We start from the raw sequence: 18,259 nt of genomic DNA on the forward strand, positions 1-18,259 counted from the left end.
CGAGAGGACAAGAAACTCCAGGGTCAGTGCCCATGAACGAAGCTGCCCGGCCACCGCCAGCCTGCCAACTGCTGGCTAGGCTTGCCACGGTGAAGGGCACGTTGTTGAACAGGGGTGGCCGACAGGACGGCGGCAGAACCTCAATCTACGCTGCCGAGAGGGCCACAGAGAGTGCCAGCCTCGCCGAGGAAGCAGGCTGCATGTCAGTCGGAGCACAGCCACGAGCCCCAGGGAGTTCTGCCCACAAACCTCACTCAGTGGAAGAATCCCTGTTCTAGAGGTAGCCCGGGAGACAGTCCATTTATAGGATGCATTTTTTAAAAGTCTAGCTAATTAGGTCTCCTGAAAACAGATTCTAGGAAAGCAAACCTCACTGCACAAATTCCAGATGCACTTAGGAATTAAAATCCTAATTCCTCGGCCCTCTGCAAGCTGGTCCTGCACAGGCAGTCGGCGTGCATCTTCTCACTGGGCGATGCAGCGAGGCTCCGACGGGCCTGGGGAGGCTGGGCAGGCGAGGCCGCACGTGAGCAGCCTCTGGAGTATGAAGTTCTAGTGACTGAAGGAATAATTTACCGGTCTGGCAGAGCGTAGCACTAAATGGAAAAGTCTTGGAAGTTAGTGCAGCTCCTGACGTTTACAGATAAGGATGTTACAGGTTAATTAAAAGGGCAAGCGGTTTGCCTGAGGTTGGGCTCCTGCAATTGATAACGTGCTACACGAAGATGAGACCTGACCGAATCCTGTACAGGGAAGGAGGCGTACGTTCCCCCCCAATGCACTTTATTTAAATTCTGACTTCTCTACTGTAACTCACACATCACTAGCCAGGCAAGTACACTCTGTGTACTCTAAATACTTCCGTGGGTTTTTCTTACAAAAAGAACAGCTGTCAGCTCAGCAACCGATCCTTCTAACTCTATTTAATAAAAGCAAACTGGCTTAAAATGAAAATTTGGTATGACTTAGCTAATAGTTCAACAATCAAGCAATGTCAATGAAACCATTTCCCTCTGAAAAGGCACAGTTTACAAGAGCCAAATGCCTTCCTCTTTATTTGTAAGAACAAAAATAAACTGAGATCCTCACATATTTGTAGTATTTTTATTCCTAAAGGAAAAAACAGGAACTCTCATTGTACTTGAAGACTGAAGTTACTACCTCAGATTCTCTGCCAGCTTAGCACGATGGAGCGAGCCCGGAGCTCTCTCGAGGAAACGCTCAATTAGGGTGGTGCTCGGACATGCCAGGGTCCTGCAACAGACCGGCGTTCCCAGAGGGCTTCTGCAGCCCACGGTCCTGGCTGCACGGCGAGCATTATGCTCGGATTTTTCCTGTTGCCTGGCTAGTGACCCCCTACAGGAAGATAAGGGATAAGCCAGGAGGGCGGAGCAGCAGCTACACATGTCTGGCTGCGCTTATCAACTTATCATATAAGGGAAGGAAAGTGATTGATTCGGATACTGACACGGTAGAATCTGGGGAAAGAGAAACAAAGAACATGAAAGCTGCTCTGTGAAGCCCGTGCAGCCCTCCCAAGTGAGCCGGGCTGTGCTTCCCGCCGCGATCTGACAGTTACTGCATGCCCAGAGAGAAGACAGCACCGGAGAGCGAGGCTGCCTCCGGGAAAGGGGGAGAAAGAAGGCTCTGGCTGATGGGCTCGGCCATGCAGCACGGTCCGGCGTGCTAGGCGGCAGCGCGGGACTCTGGACTCACATGTGCCTGGAAGTCTGCTGAGCTGGTGGTTTACAACCCGAAGAGAGAATGTGGCAGATTGTTTTCTTTACTTTGGGCTGTGATCTTGTCTTGGCCGCAGCCTACAACAACTTTAGAAAAAGCGTGGACAGCACAGGGAGAAAGCAGTACCAGGTGCAGCACGGGCCCTGCAGCTACACGTTCCTGCTGCCTGAGATGGACAGCTGCCGCTCTGCGTCCAGCCCCTACGTGTCCAATGCCGTGCAGAGGGACGCGCCCCTTGACTACGACGACTCCACGCAGAGGCTGCAGGTGCTGGAGAGCATGCTGGAGAACAACACGCAGTGGCTGCTGAAGGTAGGAGCCTGGGCTTCTCGGGGGTGGCGGGAACCCCGCGATCAGCTCCGCCCTGACCAGCGCCGAGCGGGCGGCGGGATGCTCACGGGCACCGTGAACGGACGGCTGCTGCTTTGGTTCTCTCCTGGGGTAAAAATGAAAAGAGCTCACCGCTTCCCAGTCCTGCGGAGCTCTCTGAAGCTAGGGCTCTGCTCGCGAGCAGAGGGAGTGCGCCGCTCTGTAGAACTCACAGGCTGTTTTGTGTGAGGAGCCAGAGCTCAGAGAGGCGGCTGCCAGGACCTTCCCCTCGGGTCCTGGGGTCTCAGGGAGGCTGCGAGCCACGGCCCCTCGGAGCCAGGAAAACGTGACAATCACGTTAATGACTGATACATGACGGATGCCGTCGAGTGCTTTACTAATTTCCTGAATTTCTTTACGAAAATAGACTGTGCCTCCTGGTAAATGAGAGGAAATTAAATACAGCAGACCTATGTTTCTCAGAATCTCAGGGCTCAGCAGCAAAGGGCTTGTCATCTGGAAACGGGGGAGTGTTTCAAAAGTGTCCCCAAGGCAGGGCAGCCCCCACTCAGCTCCAGCAGCTGGCGCTGGAACCGTCCCCACACGGGGCAGTCCAGCTCGACTCCGCCACGCTGAGAGGACCCAACAGTCAGTTCTCAGGCTACCATGATCCCATAGACTTTTTATAGAGAATGTGACCAAAATAAGATATAGAAAGCTCTGTTTTTCCTTCACAAATTATCATTTTCATACAAACCCCAAATGACCCTGGCATTTTCTTTATACGAACCATATGTACTCTAAAGGAAGTTTAAATAAGACATACAAATACTGGATTAATTGTTAAATATAGCAATGCATCACAATGCTTACAAAGTAGAGTAATTATTTAAAGCCATATAAAATCTTTTAAAGGTTAGTGGACCTCACTCAGCACTTTTTCCCAGAGAAGTCTATTTTCTCAGTTGTTCGTGCCACCATAAGGTTTTTGTTAGAGCACTTTCCTTAATCTCAGAGTAGGTCTGGGACCCTAATCTGTGCTTCTCATAAACTCCCTACCTTCAGGGAGGAAGCGACTGAGCCCTGAGTCTAAAGGAATGACTGTTTCCAGCACTGTCACAGCTATTGTGACAACAGGGGTCATTCAACCCACAGAACAGAAAACAAGAGAACTTAGCCAAAGACCCCTCAAACATAGACAATGCAACAGGGAAGTTCCCAGCAGCCTTTAGCAGCTCCTTCTCGAATCCTCTAGTTTCTCTCCTTTCTTAGTGTCGCTCTGGCAGACTGCTTTAAATCTGCTTAAGTCCATAGATGTGTAACTAACAAGGTCCTGATAGCTGGAGAGGCAAGCTACACCGCCAGCGCCTGCTTCCTTCTTGGAGAAGTGTCACGCTCTTGTTCGTTCAGCGACCTCCCACGTCTACCCAGCAAGGGGGTGCGGGGGCGGGTGCATCCATCTAGTAAACACTCTAATCTGCCGCTAGCGAGTCCTCCGCTAAAGTAAACAGCCGCGAAACCTGAGAATGTTTTGCCAAATGCAGGACTGCTGTGCTGCTGGCTTGGCTGAGCCCAACCGGGGTACCTGCGACTCCAAGAGCGCAGCTCCTGCTTTTCCCTGGGCAAAATGCCCCTTCTCCCGGATCTTTAGACACTGTAAAGACAGAACAGGACAAGGAAGCTACATTGGGCGACCAAAACCTCTTCTCTCCCAAGGTGGACGTGTAAATACATGAACAGTAGCAGAGCAGTGCTCCAAAAGTCCTCTCTGGCTACCAGCCAAGCACCACCAGCAATGAATTTATCTCTGCATCGGCACGGCACCTGCCGCTTGCAGCTGTCTGGGGATGCGCACCTGAGAACAACAATTTGTCTGCTCACTTGCTCGGTTTACAGCCTCCTGGCTGGGGAACAAAAGCAAAAAACAAATACAAAATCCACTTGAAGTGAGTAAATGTGGCCTCGCTACTTGTTTTTCTCCTGTGTTCTGCCACCTGTAATAATAAACACTGCTTTTCTCCTAAGGAACAAAATAGTGTCTAATGCAATTAGAGATAAGCCCTGTAATTGAAGGCCAACACCATAATCCAACACCTATTTACAGATTATCAGAAAGAAAAAGCACCATTCTGTGTGCTTCATTGTTTTACATATTTTCTTTTGGGCTTTCAAAAAATGTTTCTGTATTTCCTTTCTCTCCCTGATCAACACCAAAAATAAAAGATAAAGACAAAAAAAGCTACCCCAGCCTTTGAGCTTTGTAAATTTAGAAACTTGTCAGGACAGAAAAAAGAGTGCGTTTCTGGTTAGTCTTACAGCAGACGTTCAGTACTTTGACTTCTGCGTAGTGAGCACGGTGGAAGGAGCCATGTGTCCATCACGGAGCGGTCTCACACTGCCCCTTTCATCTGCCAGGCAAAGGAAGTGTCAGACTTGTGAATGAGCTGGAGCGCATGAATGAGCAGCGCAGGGAGGCTTACTTTCAGGGCAGTGTTAAACAAGGACGGGACTCACGAGGGTCAGCACATCCTGTGACACTACTCACATGATACAACCTGCAAAAAACTTACCGAAGCGGTCTGTATTTTGGTAAGAGACCAAAATGTATTTTTCGTTTGATAAGAGGAAATATGGAAAGGAGATAACTATTTCACATTGATGAATGCTTTATATTTTACACAAAACTGCAAATTCTATAGCCACTTTAAAACCAAATGATTTGACAAAGCTAATGCCTATTACATCGATGTAAACATTTCTTCTGCCATAATACTTATTGTTTAAAGTAGCACAATTATGGGTTAGGAACCCTAACTTGAACCTCAGTTGTTCTTGAAAAGTGATAATATGTCCTCTCAGTAAGGTAGGAGAGCTCCTACTCACAACGACAGGGAGCGAGGCGGCCACGCTCCTATAAACAGGTTCATTGCCAGTGGGAGAAAATAACGGTGGGGGCTGCTCAGAGAGGAACTCAGCCCTCCAGCCCTGCCCAGGAGAGAAAGCAGGGGTGTGTGTGTGCACGCGCACACGCTTTGTCATGTGTGGCTCCAGGTCTATATCCCAAAAAGTAAAGTGCAGAGCTGGGCTCGTTAAAGGGAAGACAGCCCCACTGTACCCACCACGCCTGGCCTCCTGCAGTCTGGAAGAGCACAACCACTGCAGCCTCCTAGGCACATCCTGAATCATGAAACACGATCCTGCCAGGACTGGAAGCAAACTGTGCACATTCAGTTGAGCTAATTAAACCCTCTGCCCAAGATCACAGGAAAACAACTGCTCTTATTATATAAATTATCGCTCCCTGTAGTTGTGAGTAGGAGCTCTCCTACTTTACTGAGAGGACATATTATCACTTTTCAAGAACAACTGAGGTTCAGGTTAGGGTTCCTAACCCATAATTGTGTTACTTTAAACAATAAGTATTATGGCAGAAGAAATGTTTACATCGATGTAATAGGCATTAGCTTTATTTGTCAAAAATTCACTGTGGTATGCAAAGTGTCATATATTTAAGTGTGAAAAGTGCAGTTTACTGTGTACCTTAAGCAATATGGTACACGTGCTGCCGAAGCAAGCGTCTTAGGCAGTATGTGCAGTAAGCGGGCGTACTTACTATACACAGTATATAAAACATGACAATGTTCACTGTGTCTGGGTATCATACAGCGCACACATATTTGCTTCCGTAGCCTAGCTGTGTCTGCTTATTAGGTGGGGTTGTGGAATGCCGGATTAACTCCTTAGGCACTCTAATATGGGACATGGTTCCCCTGCAGTCCAGAAGCAAGAAGCACATCTTCCTGTTGAGACACTAGACAATCTACGTGTTTTCAATAGGACATGTGAATCAATATGGCTTTTTACAATGGATAAATGGGTCGTAAACTGTAAATACAGTTACTGTATTTGGAAGGTAAAATGAATAATTACTGTATGAATGGTAGTCACATGCTCAGGCTGGCCCATGGCACTTATTTTAACCCACAAAATAACTAAGTTTTGTACATTTGTAGTGAAAAAATGATCAAGAGTTTAAATCAATTCTATGACCATATAGCTTTTAAAAATAAAAGTATCAGGAAAGTAAGATCTGAGCAAGGATAAAAAAAACAGTCTAACTATGAAACAGTAGAAAATAGGGAATATATCCTTCCCCCCGCAATCTTCTCTTGAGGTTAGCACTTAAGAGATACAATACCAGCCCTCTACTGTGGTGAATTTAGTATCAGAATGCTTGGCTTTCATCCTTAAGAGTCATCCAGCAGCCCTGCACCATGGTCAGAGTCCTTCTTGGGGCGGAGGTGATGTAAAGAGAGGATGGAGGAAAGACTTTAGGGAAACACAGGTGCAGCAGTAGAGAGATGTGTGCATGGTGCGGTGGGGAGTAGGCAGACAGACAGACAGTCTCTAACGGCAGGATGAGGAAGATCTGTGGGCCCAGGCAGGACGACTGTGACCGGAAGAAGGAGGTGATTTGTATCTTTCCATACCTGCCATGAAAGGACTGGACAGCTCTGCGGATTTCCTGAGTCGAGATGCAGAGGGCTGGGCCATGAATCATGGACGTGTGCAACTATTTCCTAGGCAGGTGTTCGCCGCCTGTGGACTGTTTGTATTACTTTATGACGGGGCCAGCACAGCGGGCCCGCCACTCCCGCGGTCTCTGTTTGCGCCTGTGTGCTCTGCAGGACAGACCTTTTCAAATCTGGTTCACTCGCGAGGCCCGGTTAAACAGGACCATCGGAGACGACACCTCTTTTCTGTCCACCACAGCCTCCTCTAACGCGAGGAACCCCACAACATGCAGTTTCTCCTGTCATGCTAGAATCCTTCTGGGACCAGGGGAGGTAGTGGCAGCAACCCCGTAACAGGGCAGCAATGGGGGCGTGGCGCTGAATCCTTTGCCATGTCACCTCCTCGGCCCAAGGCATCGCCACAGGCCTGTTGCATGTAGTCACGGGTGCAGGATCTGAGGGGAAAACAAACACAGGACGGCACGCGTGTCCCTTCTCTGACACGGGTGGGTGCTGCAGGGAGTGTGGACTTGTGCGGCAGCACGCACATTCTCAGCCTGCTGACGTGAGTGAGTGCATGCCATCGCACCCCCACCTCTCTCGGTGTTTCCGGTTCAGGCAGGGGCCATTAACGCTCATGTATTTGTTCAGAAAACATTTACTGTGGGCCTACACGTGTGCAGGCAGCATTTGCTCTCGGTGCCTGGGTAAGTCGAGGGGAAAGAAAATGCAGGAGTCTTGTCTGGTAGGGATGCGGGATGTCAGCTACCCGAAGCTCCTTGAGCATGCGGGGACAGTGGACAGGCAGGACAGGGAGGAAGAGGAGATAATAGCAGGGTCCCAGGGTCTGAGGAGCTGCACAAGCTGTAGCTGTTTACTCTGATGATCGGAGTAATACGTGGGCATCAGAAAGCAGAGCATATAAAGAACACACGAAAACAGTAAGTCCCGCCGGTCTGAAACAACACTTACCATGACTGAGACTATTTTCTGTGCAAGGGAAGGACAAGAAATGGTACTTTGCAGTTCAGGGGAGTAACAGCGCATTGGCGTGTCTGATTCCCAACAGGGCGCACATGTGCAAGTTCTTAGAAACCACACATCTTGTCACACACAGCCCTTTCAGCGCTTTCCTGGAGCTGCTGGAGGGTGAGATCCTGAATTTCACAGCTCCCCACATCAAAGCCAGCCGGTATGAAGCAGGCTCAGGAGGCACTGGGTGGCCCTCGCTCTGCCTCCAGCTTTAGATGCCACTCAGGGCATCTCCACTAGAGCCAAGATGGGCCCCACCCAAAGCGGGGTGACACCAGCACTATGCTGATGCTTACAATGAGAAAGAAGCAAAGTGATTTGATGGCAGTAAAAGCAGTAAAAAGTTTATAGATGATGTTTTAGAAATGTGTGGAAAACAAGGAAGGACTCTGTCCTCGAAAAGCTGACTGCAGGCCAGGTCTGCTAGCTGGCTGTCTTTAATTAATATTTTGATTAGATATTTCCCCATGAAATTACCTCTCTTTCATGTCCTAATCCTAGCTTGCACCAGTTGACAAAAGATGTGAAACCACTGAAAGTTTCCTGAGAAGGGAACCTAATCCTTTTAAGCACAGCTCCTTCAACCAGCTAAAACCACTCTTTGGAATTCAACTGGAACCTAATTAAAGCCTCTGCGGGTCCCTCCCCTCCCCGGGGCACCCCCACGTGACTGCTTTGTTCCCACAGCACCTCAGTTTTCCCTTCCAGCAACCTTTCGCTAATCTTCAGCTTGACTACACTAAGAATATTAAATCAATATTTCACATTAAAAGATCAGCAACGAACCAAATGCCTCACATTTTTGAGTATATAATTTTATAACCTTTCAAGAAAAGTGGAGTTTTGTTTTGTTTTGTTTTCTTTTTAAGGGAAGTGATACTAAGGTACAGAGGTCTTGGGAAATAGATTATCTCACTGTGTTGACAAAGCCTCACTCCGATCAGGTCATTTTCAGTGTGCTGAACGCTGACCACTGTCACCAGCCCGCAGGAGAGAATATTCAGAGAGTCCTGAAAGGAAGCTACAGCCAATTAAGTCTCAGCGTTGTCCAGTCCGGCCCAGAATCACCGGGCGCATTACGAGCGGCTCAGGCGAGCACCCTGACTGACGGGTCCGCTCTCCTCTACCTGGCAGCTCGCCCTGGTGACTGGGCTGGTGAGGACTCCCTGCGTGTCTCCTGGTTTCAGGACGATTTTTGGGATTCCAGGACACACAGTCCATGTGCACCTTCATTGTGACTGCTCCAGCGAACTCCCGGATGAAGTTGAAGACTGACTTTGGTTCATCTCTGTTACCAATTAACAGTTCTCCTGTGGAACTTGCTACAAACTGAAGATTTCTTTGGCTGCCCAAAGAGTATTTTGGGAATTATGTTAATAGCAAAAGGGAAAAACACATCATGAAATTGTCTTATCCATGGAGGGACAGCAAGGAGGCCCCTCGCTTTGGTATCATGGCTGGGCTGTGCGTCACTTCTGAGGGTGTGAGTCTGGTATTAGTCTTTTTGTTCCCAGATGCGCTGAGAGGGGGCTGGGAAGCACCCCCGCCCCCCGGCCTGCGAGACCACCAGCCAGAAGGAAACAGGAAGGGCTGAAAACACTGAGATCATTTTAGGGCTTTCATTTCTGGGCTGAGCCAGCCTGCGGAATTTGGCCAGCTTCTAGGCAGAGGGACGACATGTCCATGCTCTCCAGGGTTGGGACAAGGCATTCTATACCAAAAGAAGGAGTAATCTTGGACACAATCAGCATAGAAGAAATAAGAACAGAAGAAAATGTTTACACAGGAGGCCTCTGAAACATTTTCCTGGGGTCTATATTTGCGTGTTTACTTAACCATGTCACCTTCAGAAGATCTCAGTGAGCTCTGGCTAGGTTTACTGGTCAACCTGAAGTCACAGAATTTATTGTTTTCTTTGCTGTTTTACAAATAATAAACGACATTTTTAAAAAGCAGATTTTGTTAAAGCAGTTTTAGGGTCACAGCAAAACTGAGAGGCGAGCGGAGACTTCCCATACACTGGGTGCCCGCCTGCGCCGCCTCCTCCACTGTCACCACCTAGGCCCGCAGGGCGCGGAGCTTAGAAGCAGGGAGTCCACACTGACACATCATCCCACCAAAGCCAGGCTGCCACTGGGTTTGTTGCTGGCATTGTACCTTACGCAGGCTTGGACAGTTGTACAGGGGCATGTGCGTGCCTATACAGGATGCTACAGAGAACTGGCACTGCCTTGAAGTCCCCTGCAGGCCACCGTCCACCCCGCCCCCCACCAGCGGGGACCATTTCTGGCTCCCCAGGTGCTCGTCTTGGAGCTGCACAGCATGTGCCCTTCCAGGGTAGCTTCCGTCACTTCGCAAGTGACTCCTCCAAGCAGGAACCTTACCATGCTCGCCCTACTCAGCTAACCGTGCGCCGTCAGGGGGGAAGAGGCTTTCTCACGTGCACTGGTGACCTGCAGGTGACTGTGTTTCCAGGAAGGGTGGGTGCCGAAGTGCTGTGGAAACCGCAGTATGCTATGCAATCGCAGGGACCAGTTACAATGAATGTGAATAACAATATAAAGAACTTGCTCCTCGAGCGCGGTGCTGCTGCTCACACTGCTTAGGGAGTGTAACTCCACTCACCCTGAGCAGGGGGAAGGGCCTGACTGCTAGCCCCTGTGAGGGTGCGCACCTCACTGCGTCTCCACTCTGAGGTGATGAACCCCCTTGCAGCGTGAGCAGCACGCGCGTGAGTGTATGTGTAAGAGTCCTTACTCTCTACCTGCTCGCCTGCCTGCAGAAGCACGGGCTCCCCGCTGGCCCTTACGAGGTGACCTTGCCCTCCAGGCCGCCTGCCTCCGCCTCTCTGTCACAGGGCTGCGCTGAGCCCACTGCGACGGCCGCATCTTACTGGGCTTCTTAATAGGAAGTTCTGGTGCAAAAGACACTGCTACAGACTACATTATATTTTGCCGAGTAACATAAAACCTTCAAATTCCAACCACAAGCTAATTATCTATGCTTCACATTTGGGGTATGTTTATGAAATTCTCTATTATTTGTAACTGCTATGAGCGTCAATTTGCCTTTTAAAAAAGGACATATATGACTCACATAAGAAAGTGTTAAAAGGAATTCCTGACGAGGGTAATTTGTAAACCACACAGTGAAACGTTCTTAAAAACTGGGATTGTTTAGTAAGGAAAATGATACAAGACTGACCAGAACATTATCCCCCGAACAACAACGGGTCGTTTTGTAATGTGTAATTAACGGCTCATATTTTTCAAATGCGGTTCCCTTCACAGTAATGACCACAACCAATCCTTCTGTGCTTTTCCCCTTGAGTAACTGGTAATATAAAAACCGATAGCCTGCTGCGCCCCAAAGCTTGCGCAGCTGCCATGAGCAGACCCCACTGGCGGAGGCTGCCTTCCTGCCTCTCGCGGCAGAGCTGCTGCCGTCAGGACAGACAGGTGCAGGCGAGAGGCACCGAAGCGAAGGCTCTCTCTCCACAACTGGGCCCTTTATCCTTCTGCTCTGAGCGACTCCCCACAGCAGTCAGGGAGGGGAGCCCACCCCGCCCAGGCTGACCTTCTTGGAAACACACAGCCTGGAGTCTGCCACCGTGAAGGCAGCACCTCTCGCCTGCCTCAGACGTCCGAGGGTTTCTGCTCGGAGGACGCTGTGCATCCTAACGGCAGTCACGGGCGGTCGCAGCGGACCTAGGCAGCCCCTCCATGGAGCTCCGCGGGGCCGACATAGTGAAGTGATAGAGTCATAGAGACAAGTGATAGAGACAGTGCAGCCGGTCATCGCCGTGGTGGCGGCGGCAGGCGTCTATCAGGAGCCCCGTGTGGCTTCCTTGTCTCGCTTAGTCTCACGATACGCTTGGCAGTAGGCACCCTCCCTCCCCTTTACACAGGAAGCAAGCCAGCCCGAGAGGCAGGAGGTGGGAACTGCAGGCAAAGCTGTGTAAGAGCTCCTCCATGTCAGTGATTCCCACGGTGACGGCCATCCCCAAAGACTTACAAAGCTTTCGAGGCTCTCGGACTATGGTCATCACCTGGTTCCCCAACACCACCAGAGCTCCTCACCGTGAGGCCAGCATGGGGCCGCGGGACCGTGGGGGCCAGCTGTGGGCTGGGCTGTGCCCAGTGTCCCTGAGAAGTGCCAGTGGCTGCTGGGTGGGGAGATAGAGGCAAAGACTCGGCCCCCGAGTCTGTGTCAAGCCGGGCAGGGAAGGCAGGCCCCACCTCCTTGCCCTTCGCTCTCGAACCCTCACCTGGACCCTTAACCTCGCCGGACACAGCCCGGTGCAGCACAGCGGCCTCCACGCAGCCTGCAGACCGCAGGCAGGCGAGTTTTCAGAGGGAGGCCAGGTAGTTGGCAGCACCGATGTCCCTCTTGAAGGCAGCACTGAGGGAGGACAAAGTGAGCCCGAACAGCAGGGACCTGTGTCCCTCGAACCCACAGCCCAGGTTCCCCACCTCACCAGGTGGGCCGTCCCTCGCTCCGACGGCTGATTTAGGAAACGCAGCACAGGCTACCCCGAAGGAACTGCACCCATCTCAGAGTGCAACTCCAGGCACGTTCACAGTCACACACGCCGTCCGTGTCATCACCGCCCCGCTGAGATGCTGAGGGCGCCCCCAACCGCCGGGGCCCCTCCCAAGCCTCGCTGTATTCTGCCCTCTGCAGGTTAATCCGCTAAGCCTTCAGGGTCACAGCACGGGAACAGTGTGCCGCGTGTGCCCCGTGCTCTGTTTCCGTCCTTGTGGTTCACCAGTACCGCTCTGCACACTGAAACGGGCTCCTTTCTCCGCCGGCGTGGTGCTCTCGTGACACACTCCGCACACCCGTGTGCTCCTGCGGCTGGGCGTGGTCCTCTCGGGGAGGTCTCCACTTCACCTCTCAGCCGGCCACATCCATGTGCTGCCGTCCTTGCACTGCAACCTTTGGAGTCCGCACAGCTGGGCTGACCGCTGGTTCCCTTCAGTGAGTTCAGGACCTGTCTGCCTTCTAATGAAACCCACTTCAGAGCACATGTGGAGTGACTCGGGCTGATCCGAGGTGCCCGGGAGAACGAAGGAGATGTTTCCGTAGCTTCACGTACTGGCCAAACAGTAAACACACCCCAGGTTACAGCCAGAGGTCAATGACGGGATCCCGACATCAGCACAACAGGTGGGTAAAGGAAGACCAGACTGCATTAACTTTCAAGAGGCAAGAAAGTGCCTGAGTGTCTAAGCGCAGCTCAGCCCGGAGACGCCTTCATCTCCCAGCACTGACAGGAGCTGCGTGTTATACTCAGGGATTTTCCAGATCAGAACTTGCTTCTGAGCAGCAGGATCGATCTGTCTGTCTTCCTGCTCCTCCCCAAGTCTTTCTAACGAGCACGATGCTTCTATGCGGGGCCTCAGGATCTTCAGTATGAAACTCTGGGGGCCACAGCAGCTCCGCTTTTGCAGCTGGCCGCCCAGTCCTGCTTGCTGAGCAGGAAGGGGCTGTGGACACGCACAGCGAAGGTGCTACAAAACCCGGGCTCCACTTCCCTGAAGGGCCTAGCGGAGCTTGAGAGCCCTGGAGACAGTGAGGAAGAGGAGGATGTAGATCCTGCTTCTGAGCTTTCCCTGGCCCTCCGAGGAATTCCTTAGGTTAGCATGGACTTTGCCCCAAGGCTCAGGCTGCAGGGGGCTGATGGCTGAGGCTCCAGGAACCAGTTCCAGACACGGCACACACCAGCCACCTGGCAAGTGCGGGGCACAGGAAAGCCGCTTGGGCAAACCTTCACTTAAGTTCTAACTTTGGCCTCCTACAGCCGCCCCAGGAGAGGGCCAAGATTCCAGCGGCACCAAACGCTCCTAATTTGAATCCCAAGGAGCAGCCCAAGTCCAGTGTAGGCCCTTCCGCCAGGGCTTTGGTGAGGATGTATGGCCACAAAGTTGAAGCTGGCACTTGGACCACCTTAATTTGGAACTAAATTTCTACAGCTGAGGAAGCTTTCAAGAATTCAGTACCACTGGTAAAATTAAACCGGCTTGTAGGAGTCAAGACCAAATTAGAGAAGTAACCACAGTGAGCTTTGGTTTAAAAATGGGGGTAAGATGACTCACATTTTGATTGAAACAAATAAACCAACCTAACAATAGGAAGCCCTCTGCTACTGCTCAGTCTTCCGATTGCTCCCGTTCCCACCGAGTGAGTCAGCAGCCCAGGTCTCGAGTGGCTTGTATGCGAGGGTTCCTGAAGCACAGGCGCCTGGAACAGCGCTGCTGGGGGTGCGGGGGGGGGGGTGCGGGGGGGGGGGCCAGGGCAGCCCAGGAGTGGTGGCGGATGGGCCAGCGATCCCGCGGTGGAGCAGGGCGATGTGGGCCCTCACCCCACTGAGAAATAGACAAACAGCTCTGGGAATGATTTCTTCCCCTCTAGTGTGAGTGAAAATCCCAGCATGGAGAAGAGACGTTGGTTCTGAATGGCATGCTTTTTATAACTCGAGGCACCGAGTGAAGGCGGACAGGAATTTTCCACTAGCTTCCCTGGAAGAGCCCTGCAAGCACAGCGAGAGAGCTGGGAGCAGGGGCAGGCCTCCAGAACTGAAACTAATTATGGGAAAGGGATTCGAGCGCCTTGTATTTTTACCACAAGCATTTGGAGAATCATGCTGAAGATTTACTTCCCAAATTGCAGGGGTGTTCAAGTTAATTTAGCTTTTCTGCACAGCTTAATGCTATAAAATGAGTTCACGGGCGAACAAGCAAGGCTGGGAAGCATGCGAACTAGAAAATGCAAGCAGACACTGGGCATGCGACTTCACAGAGCTAGCTGCATCCTGCTCTTCCACCCACCGCCCGACAGCAGCCGGGCACCCATGGAACGTGCGCAGGGCACCCGGAGAGCACCTCCACCTAGGATGTTCTGCTTCTAAAGCTGCTTGCCCTATAGAGACACAGCCAACCAGCGGGCTGGTTCCCTTGACAATATCTGAGGTGAGGAAAATACTGAAGTGTATGTCTTAATGAAGGTCTTAATTAAGACAATGTCTGGATGTGGGGCAGGGAAAGAAGAGAGGTGAACTTACATTCTACCCAACACAAGGCTCTAGGTAGTGTGTTTGCCAGCGTTCTCAGCTCCTAGCACCCTTAGAGTCTTATTTTTGTACACAGTACCTGTAGGTCAAATGAAATAACCTGAGTTGCATTTACTGAGCGTTCAGGTTAAAAGCAAATACCACGTCTTGACAATTCAAAACACAAATACACATAACACACACAACTACACATCAACTGAAAGGACAAGTGATACTCTGCTTCTTGCCAGGTATGGATTTAAGCTCTGTGATTTTCCTGTAGTGCTTGATTTCTGCAACAGCAGCTGCAAGAAACCCAGCTAGGCAGAGAGGCACATCTGCTGGTGCAGCTGGGAGCTGCTCTGCCCCCACCCTCAGTGCAGATGCCTGCTGAGCCCTGCTGCTCTGTCCCGCAGCACCTGAACAACCTCCGAAAAGCACGTGGTCGGCAGCAGTCACAGCAGTAACCCGGGGGTCTGGGTGCCGTCTGCGCTCAGCTGTTTCACTTCATGTCCCCGATAACCCCAGCACAGTAAGCATCTGAGTAACTAGAAGTGAAAAAATGTTGAGTGGGAGCCCTCGTTCATTCAGGTTTTCCTATGTTGCTCAAAAGTTTAAAACACATGCATCGGAAGAACTCAAAATAGAGTGAAATTCAATGGAACCATTGATTTCACTTTTCACAGAGTCATTCTGTATTCATTCCATTGGGTGCTGCGGAGAACAACTATTCAGAGCCCAGGTTTTCACCCTACGCTTGAAGCCACCCAACTCCAACAAACTGCCACAGATGACTCAGATATTTATTTATTTATTATTTATTTTTAGACCAATGGGAACTGCATGGATTCTTTCTCGGGCTTCCAAGACTGCTTGCCTTTTTAAAAAATGCCTGACGGCAGAGAGCTGTGTTTCAGAATTTTAGATTACTAACTTACCTAACTGAATACATTTAACCCCCTGCAAGCATCAGGAATGGTTTAACCCATAGTTTTCTGCGGATAGAGACTTACAATTACCTTTTTCAAGGTTCTTATTTTAGGTACTCTAAGATGAAAACTGTATATCGAGATAAAGTCATCTATCCTAACTAGGATCATGGTTTCAGAATAAAATTATCAAACATTTCATTTTAAAATATCTTTTCCTTTTAAGAATCTCTTCATTGAGACACAAAACGTAGGAAGGCCAGGTGTGAAGTATACTGACCGTAAGTTCACAGCTTGATGAACTTTAAGAATATGTGTCCACTCTAGTGACTGACAGCAAGGCCACGCCCTGAAGCAGCTTCAGTGTGGCTGCTTCCTCCTGTCCCCAGGGCCCTGCCTGGCTCACTAACCCAACTCCTGCTGCCAGAGAGTCTCATCCGTCCTGAGCTTCAAAGCACACCAGAGTGAGGACTCTCAGGTGTGGCCTCCTCTGATCCCTGTCATGTCCTGGAATACATTTAATTTCCACAATAATCCCTTCTGTTATTTTTCAAAATTGTGTAGCAGATCATTTCATTGTATCAGTCTCCATGGAACATCCCAAGTCAAAATAAAGATAATATTCTGGGAAAAGAACTGGCGAAAAGTGCTTACCAAAGAAGATTATTTAGCATGTTCTATTCGTTATCACATAATCAGCAATAAAACATTCCAATTCCTTATGATCTGCATAATTAAACAGATGTTACACACAAATTAGTATGTAAGAAAGGTTCTTTCATGGTAAAATGTGACTCTGAATGCCGTATGTTGGCCGAATTCCTTGTTAGAGTGCTGTTTATACAAAAATTACTTTAGGGCAAGGAGCTAATGTTATAGTAATAAAACAATGCAAGTTGAAACTCCTTTTGGGCAGCCACACTTCGCTTTATGGCCACGTTTATGCATCTAGTTCTGTTACCCCACTGCAGCGAGCATGGCGCTCCCACATGAATGCACACCCACCCCTCCTACAGACATCTGATGGACTCCCTCTGAAGACGAGTCGTAAACAACACCGAGAACGGGCGTTCTGTAATGAGAAGTCCGGCACGGCATGTATTTTGTGGTAAGAGACTCGCTTATTTTGGGTCAGGAGGCTTTGGAAGATGTAATTAGAAGCTCGATGGTTTGCCCAGAGTCATAATCACCATCTGCAGTTCTCGGCGTGTCTCCTCTCAGCGGCGTGGAGCTGCAGTCATCCGCAGAGCACGGCGCGCATGGCTTTTGGACATTTTTGCTGGACTGTGAGCCACAGACAGAAGCAGAACACGCTCCCGGGTTTTCTATGCCTTCCAAAGTGAACAGCCGTCCCACCTGAACCACCAATATTTAAATGGCGAAGAGCCAACCAACTGATACATACTGCATATGCTTACTAAATTTCAGATCAAGAAATAAAGATAAATTCCTCTTAGTAGAAAAACATGCTATTCAGTTTTGCCATACAACCTGGGTGTTGAATATTTTCTTGCTTTTGATGGATTGTTTCTTATTTTAAAGAAGAAAGTCTGTTGCTAGTCTGATTTAAAATAAGTTTATCAAAATGCTTAAAATATATTTCAAAACAGTAATGTGCAAAACAGGGCCTTGTTAAACAAATTTTTTTAAACAAAACAAATTTTAAACAAATAATTTTTGTTTCTAATGTGAGTTATAAAAAGATTGGTTACTTTTAGCTTCTGCAAAGCCCAGGCAGACGTACAATTCTGTAAAGTATGTGCACACAAGGGAACTGAAATTATGTAAATAAATATGAAAGTATGAAAAAACTTGAAGCTTGAAGCACTTGGGAGAATGGGAACTGAACCAGAGGTTAGAGAGATCATCTAATCAAATGGAAGAGGTTGATTTTCCCTCCTCAATAGCTTAGCTCTAATGAAATTACTAAATCAAAAAGCTGCAGCTATGGCTTTATGATTAGGACAGTCAAGGTGGAAAAAAAGAGGAATGCATTTTCGTCTAATGGCTTCCTGGCCTTCCACTGCTGTGACCCCCGCAGACGCGGGCGTGAGGGTTGGTGAGGCTGGCGGACTCTGCTGTAGCATCCAAGTGAGCTCCCCAGGGTGCAGCAGGGAGAGGGTGTTGGGACCAAGAGTGAGGAAGCCCAGGGAAGAGTGGCCACCCGGAAACAGCTGGGCTGGGGTCAGGGCTCGCCGGCGGCTCTTCTCCGCCGAGAATGAGGATGAGCGCTGGGGTGGGATCGCGGGATAAGCTCTGTGCCCAAGCACAGCGTCTTCAGTGTCGCCTCCCGAGTTCTCCCCGCTGGGACCCTGTGCCTCGGGAGTGCTTGCAGCAGGAGGAGCTGAGGAGCCAAGGGCGGGCAGGGAGGCGGCAGCAGCGGGGTACACACGACGCCCCCTCTTCAAAAGAGAAACAGCATGCGCTTCCCGCGGCCACAACACTACACCTTCAAAGCATCTTCTGGATGAAGAACCTCTGAAAGTCTTTGCCTGTTCCCTTCTGCCAGCAGGACAGTCGCGTGACAGTGTAATCCAGGTTATGTTACAAAGAAAATGCACTTCCCTCAAGGATGACCACACTAGTGGCGCACAGACACTGGCCCAGGAGTTCAGCCAACGCACACAGTGCGGACAGGCAGAGCAGAACCGGGACAGAGGAGAGCACACACAGCCTCTGGCGCT

The 18,259-nt window shown here is 50.1% G+C and overlaps 2 protein-coding genes across 2 annotated transcripts in view; one reads left to right on the forward strand and one right to left on the reverse strand.

Annotated features, from left to right (window-relative positions):
• The first annotated feature begins 793 nt into the window (after positions 1–793).
• The window catches only part of Angpt2 (angiopoietin 2), a 53,918-nt gene continuing 36,452 nt past the window's right edge, over positions 794–18,259 (forward strand). Inside the window, exon 1 of the mRNA XM_005373846.2 lies at positions 794–2,052. Within this exon, the coding sequence (XP_005373903.1) occupies positions 1,765–2,052 (288 nt within the window). The 5' untranslated portion in view covers positions 794–1,764. The remainder of the gene's footprint in view (positions 2,053–18,259) is intronic.
• The window catches only part of Mcph1 (microcephalin 1), a gene marked incomplete at its 5' end in the record, with an annotated part of 129,748 nt that continues 115,913 nt past the window's right edge, over positions 4,425–18,259 (reverse strand). Inside the window, 1 exon segment of the mRNA XM_013514643.1 lies at positions 4,425–4,457. Coding sequence (XP_013370097.1) covers positions 4,440–4,457 — 18 coding nt within the window.

Source organism: Chinchilla lanigera, unplaced genomic scaffold (genome assembly GCF_000276665.1).
Source record: "Chinchilla lanigera isolate Chin_1 unplaced genomic scaffold, ChiLan1.0 scaffold00002, whole genome shotgun sequence".
Classification (NCBI taxonomy): domain Eukaryota; kingdom Metazoa; phylum Chordata; class Mammalia; order Rodentia; family Chinchillidae; genus Chinchilla; species Chinchilla lanigera.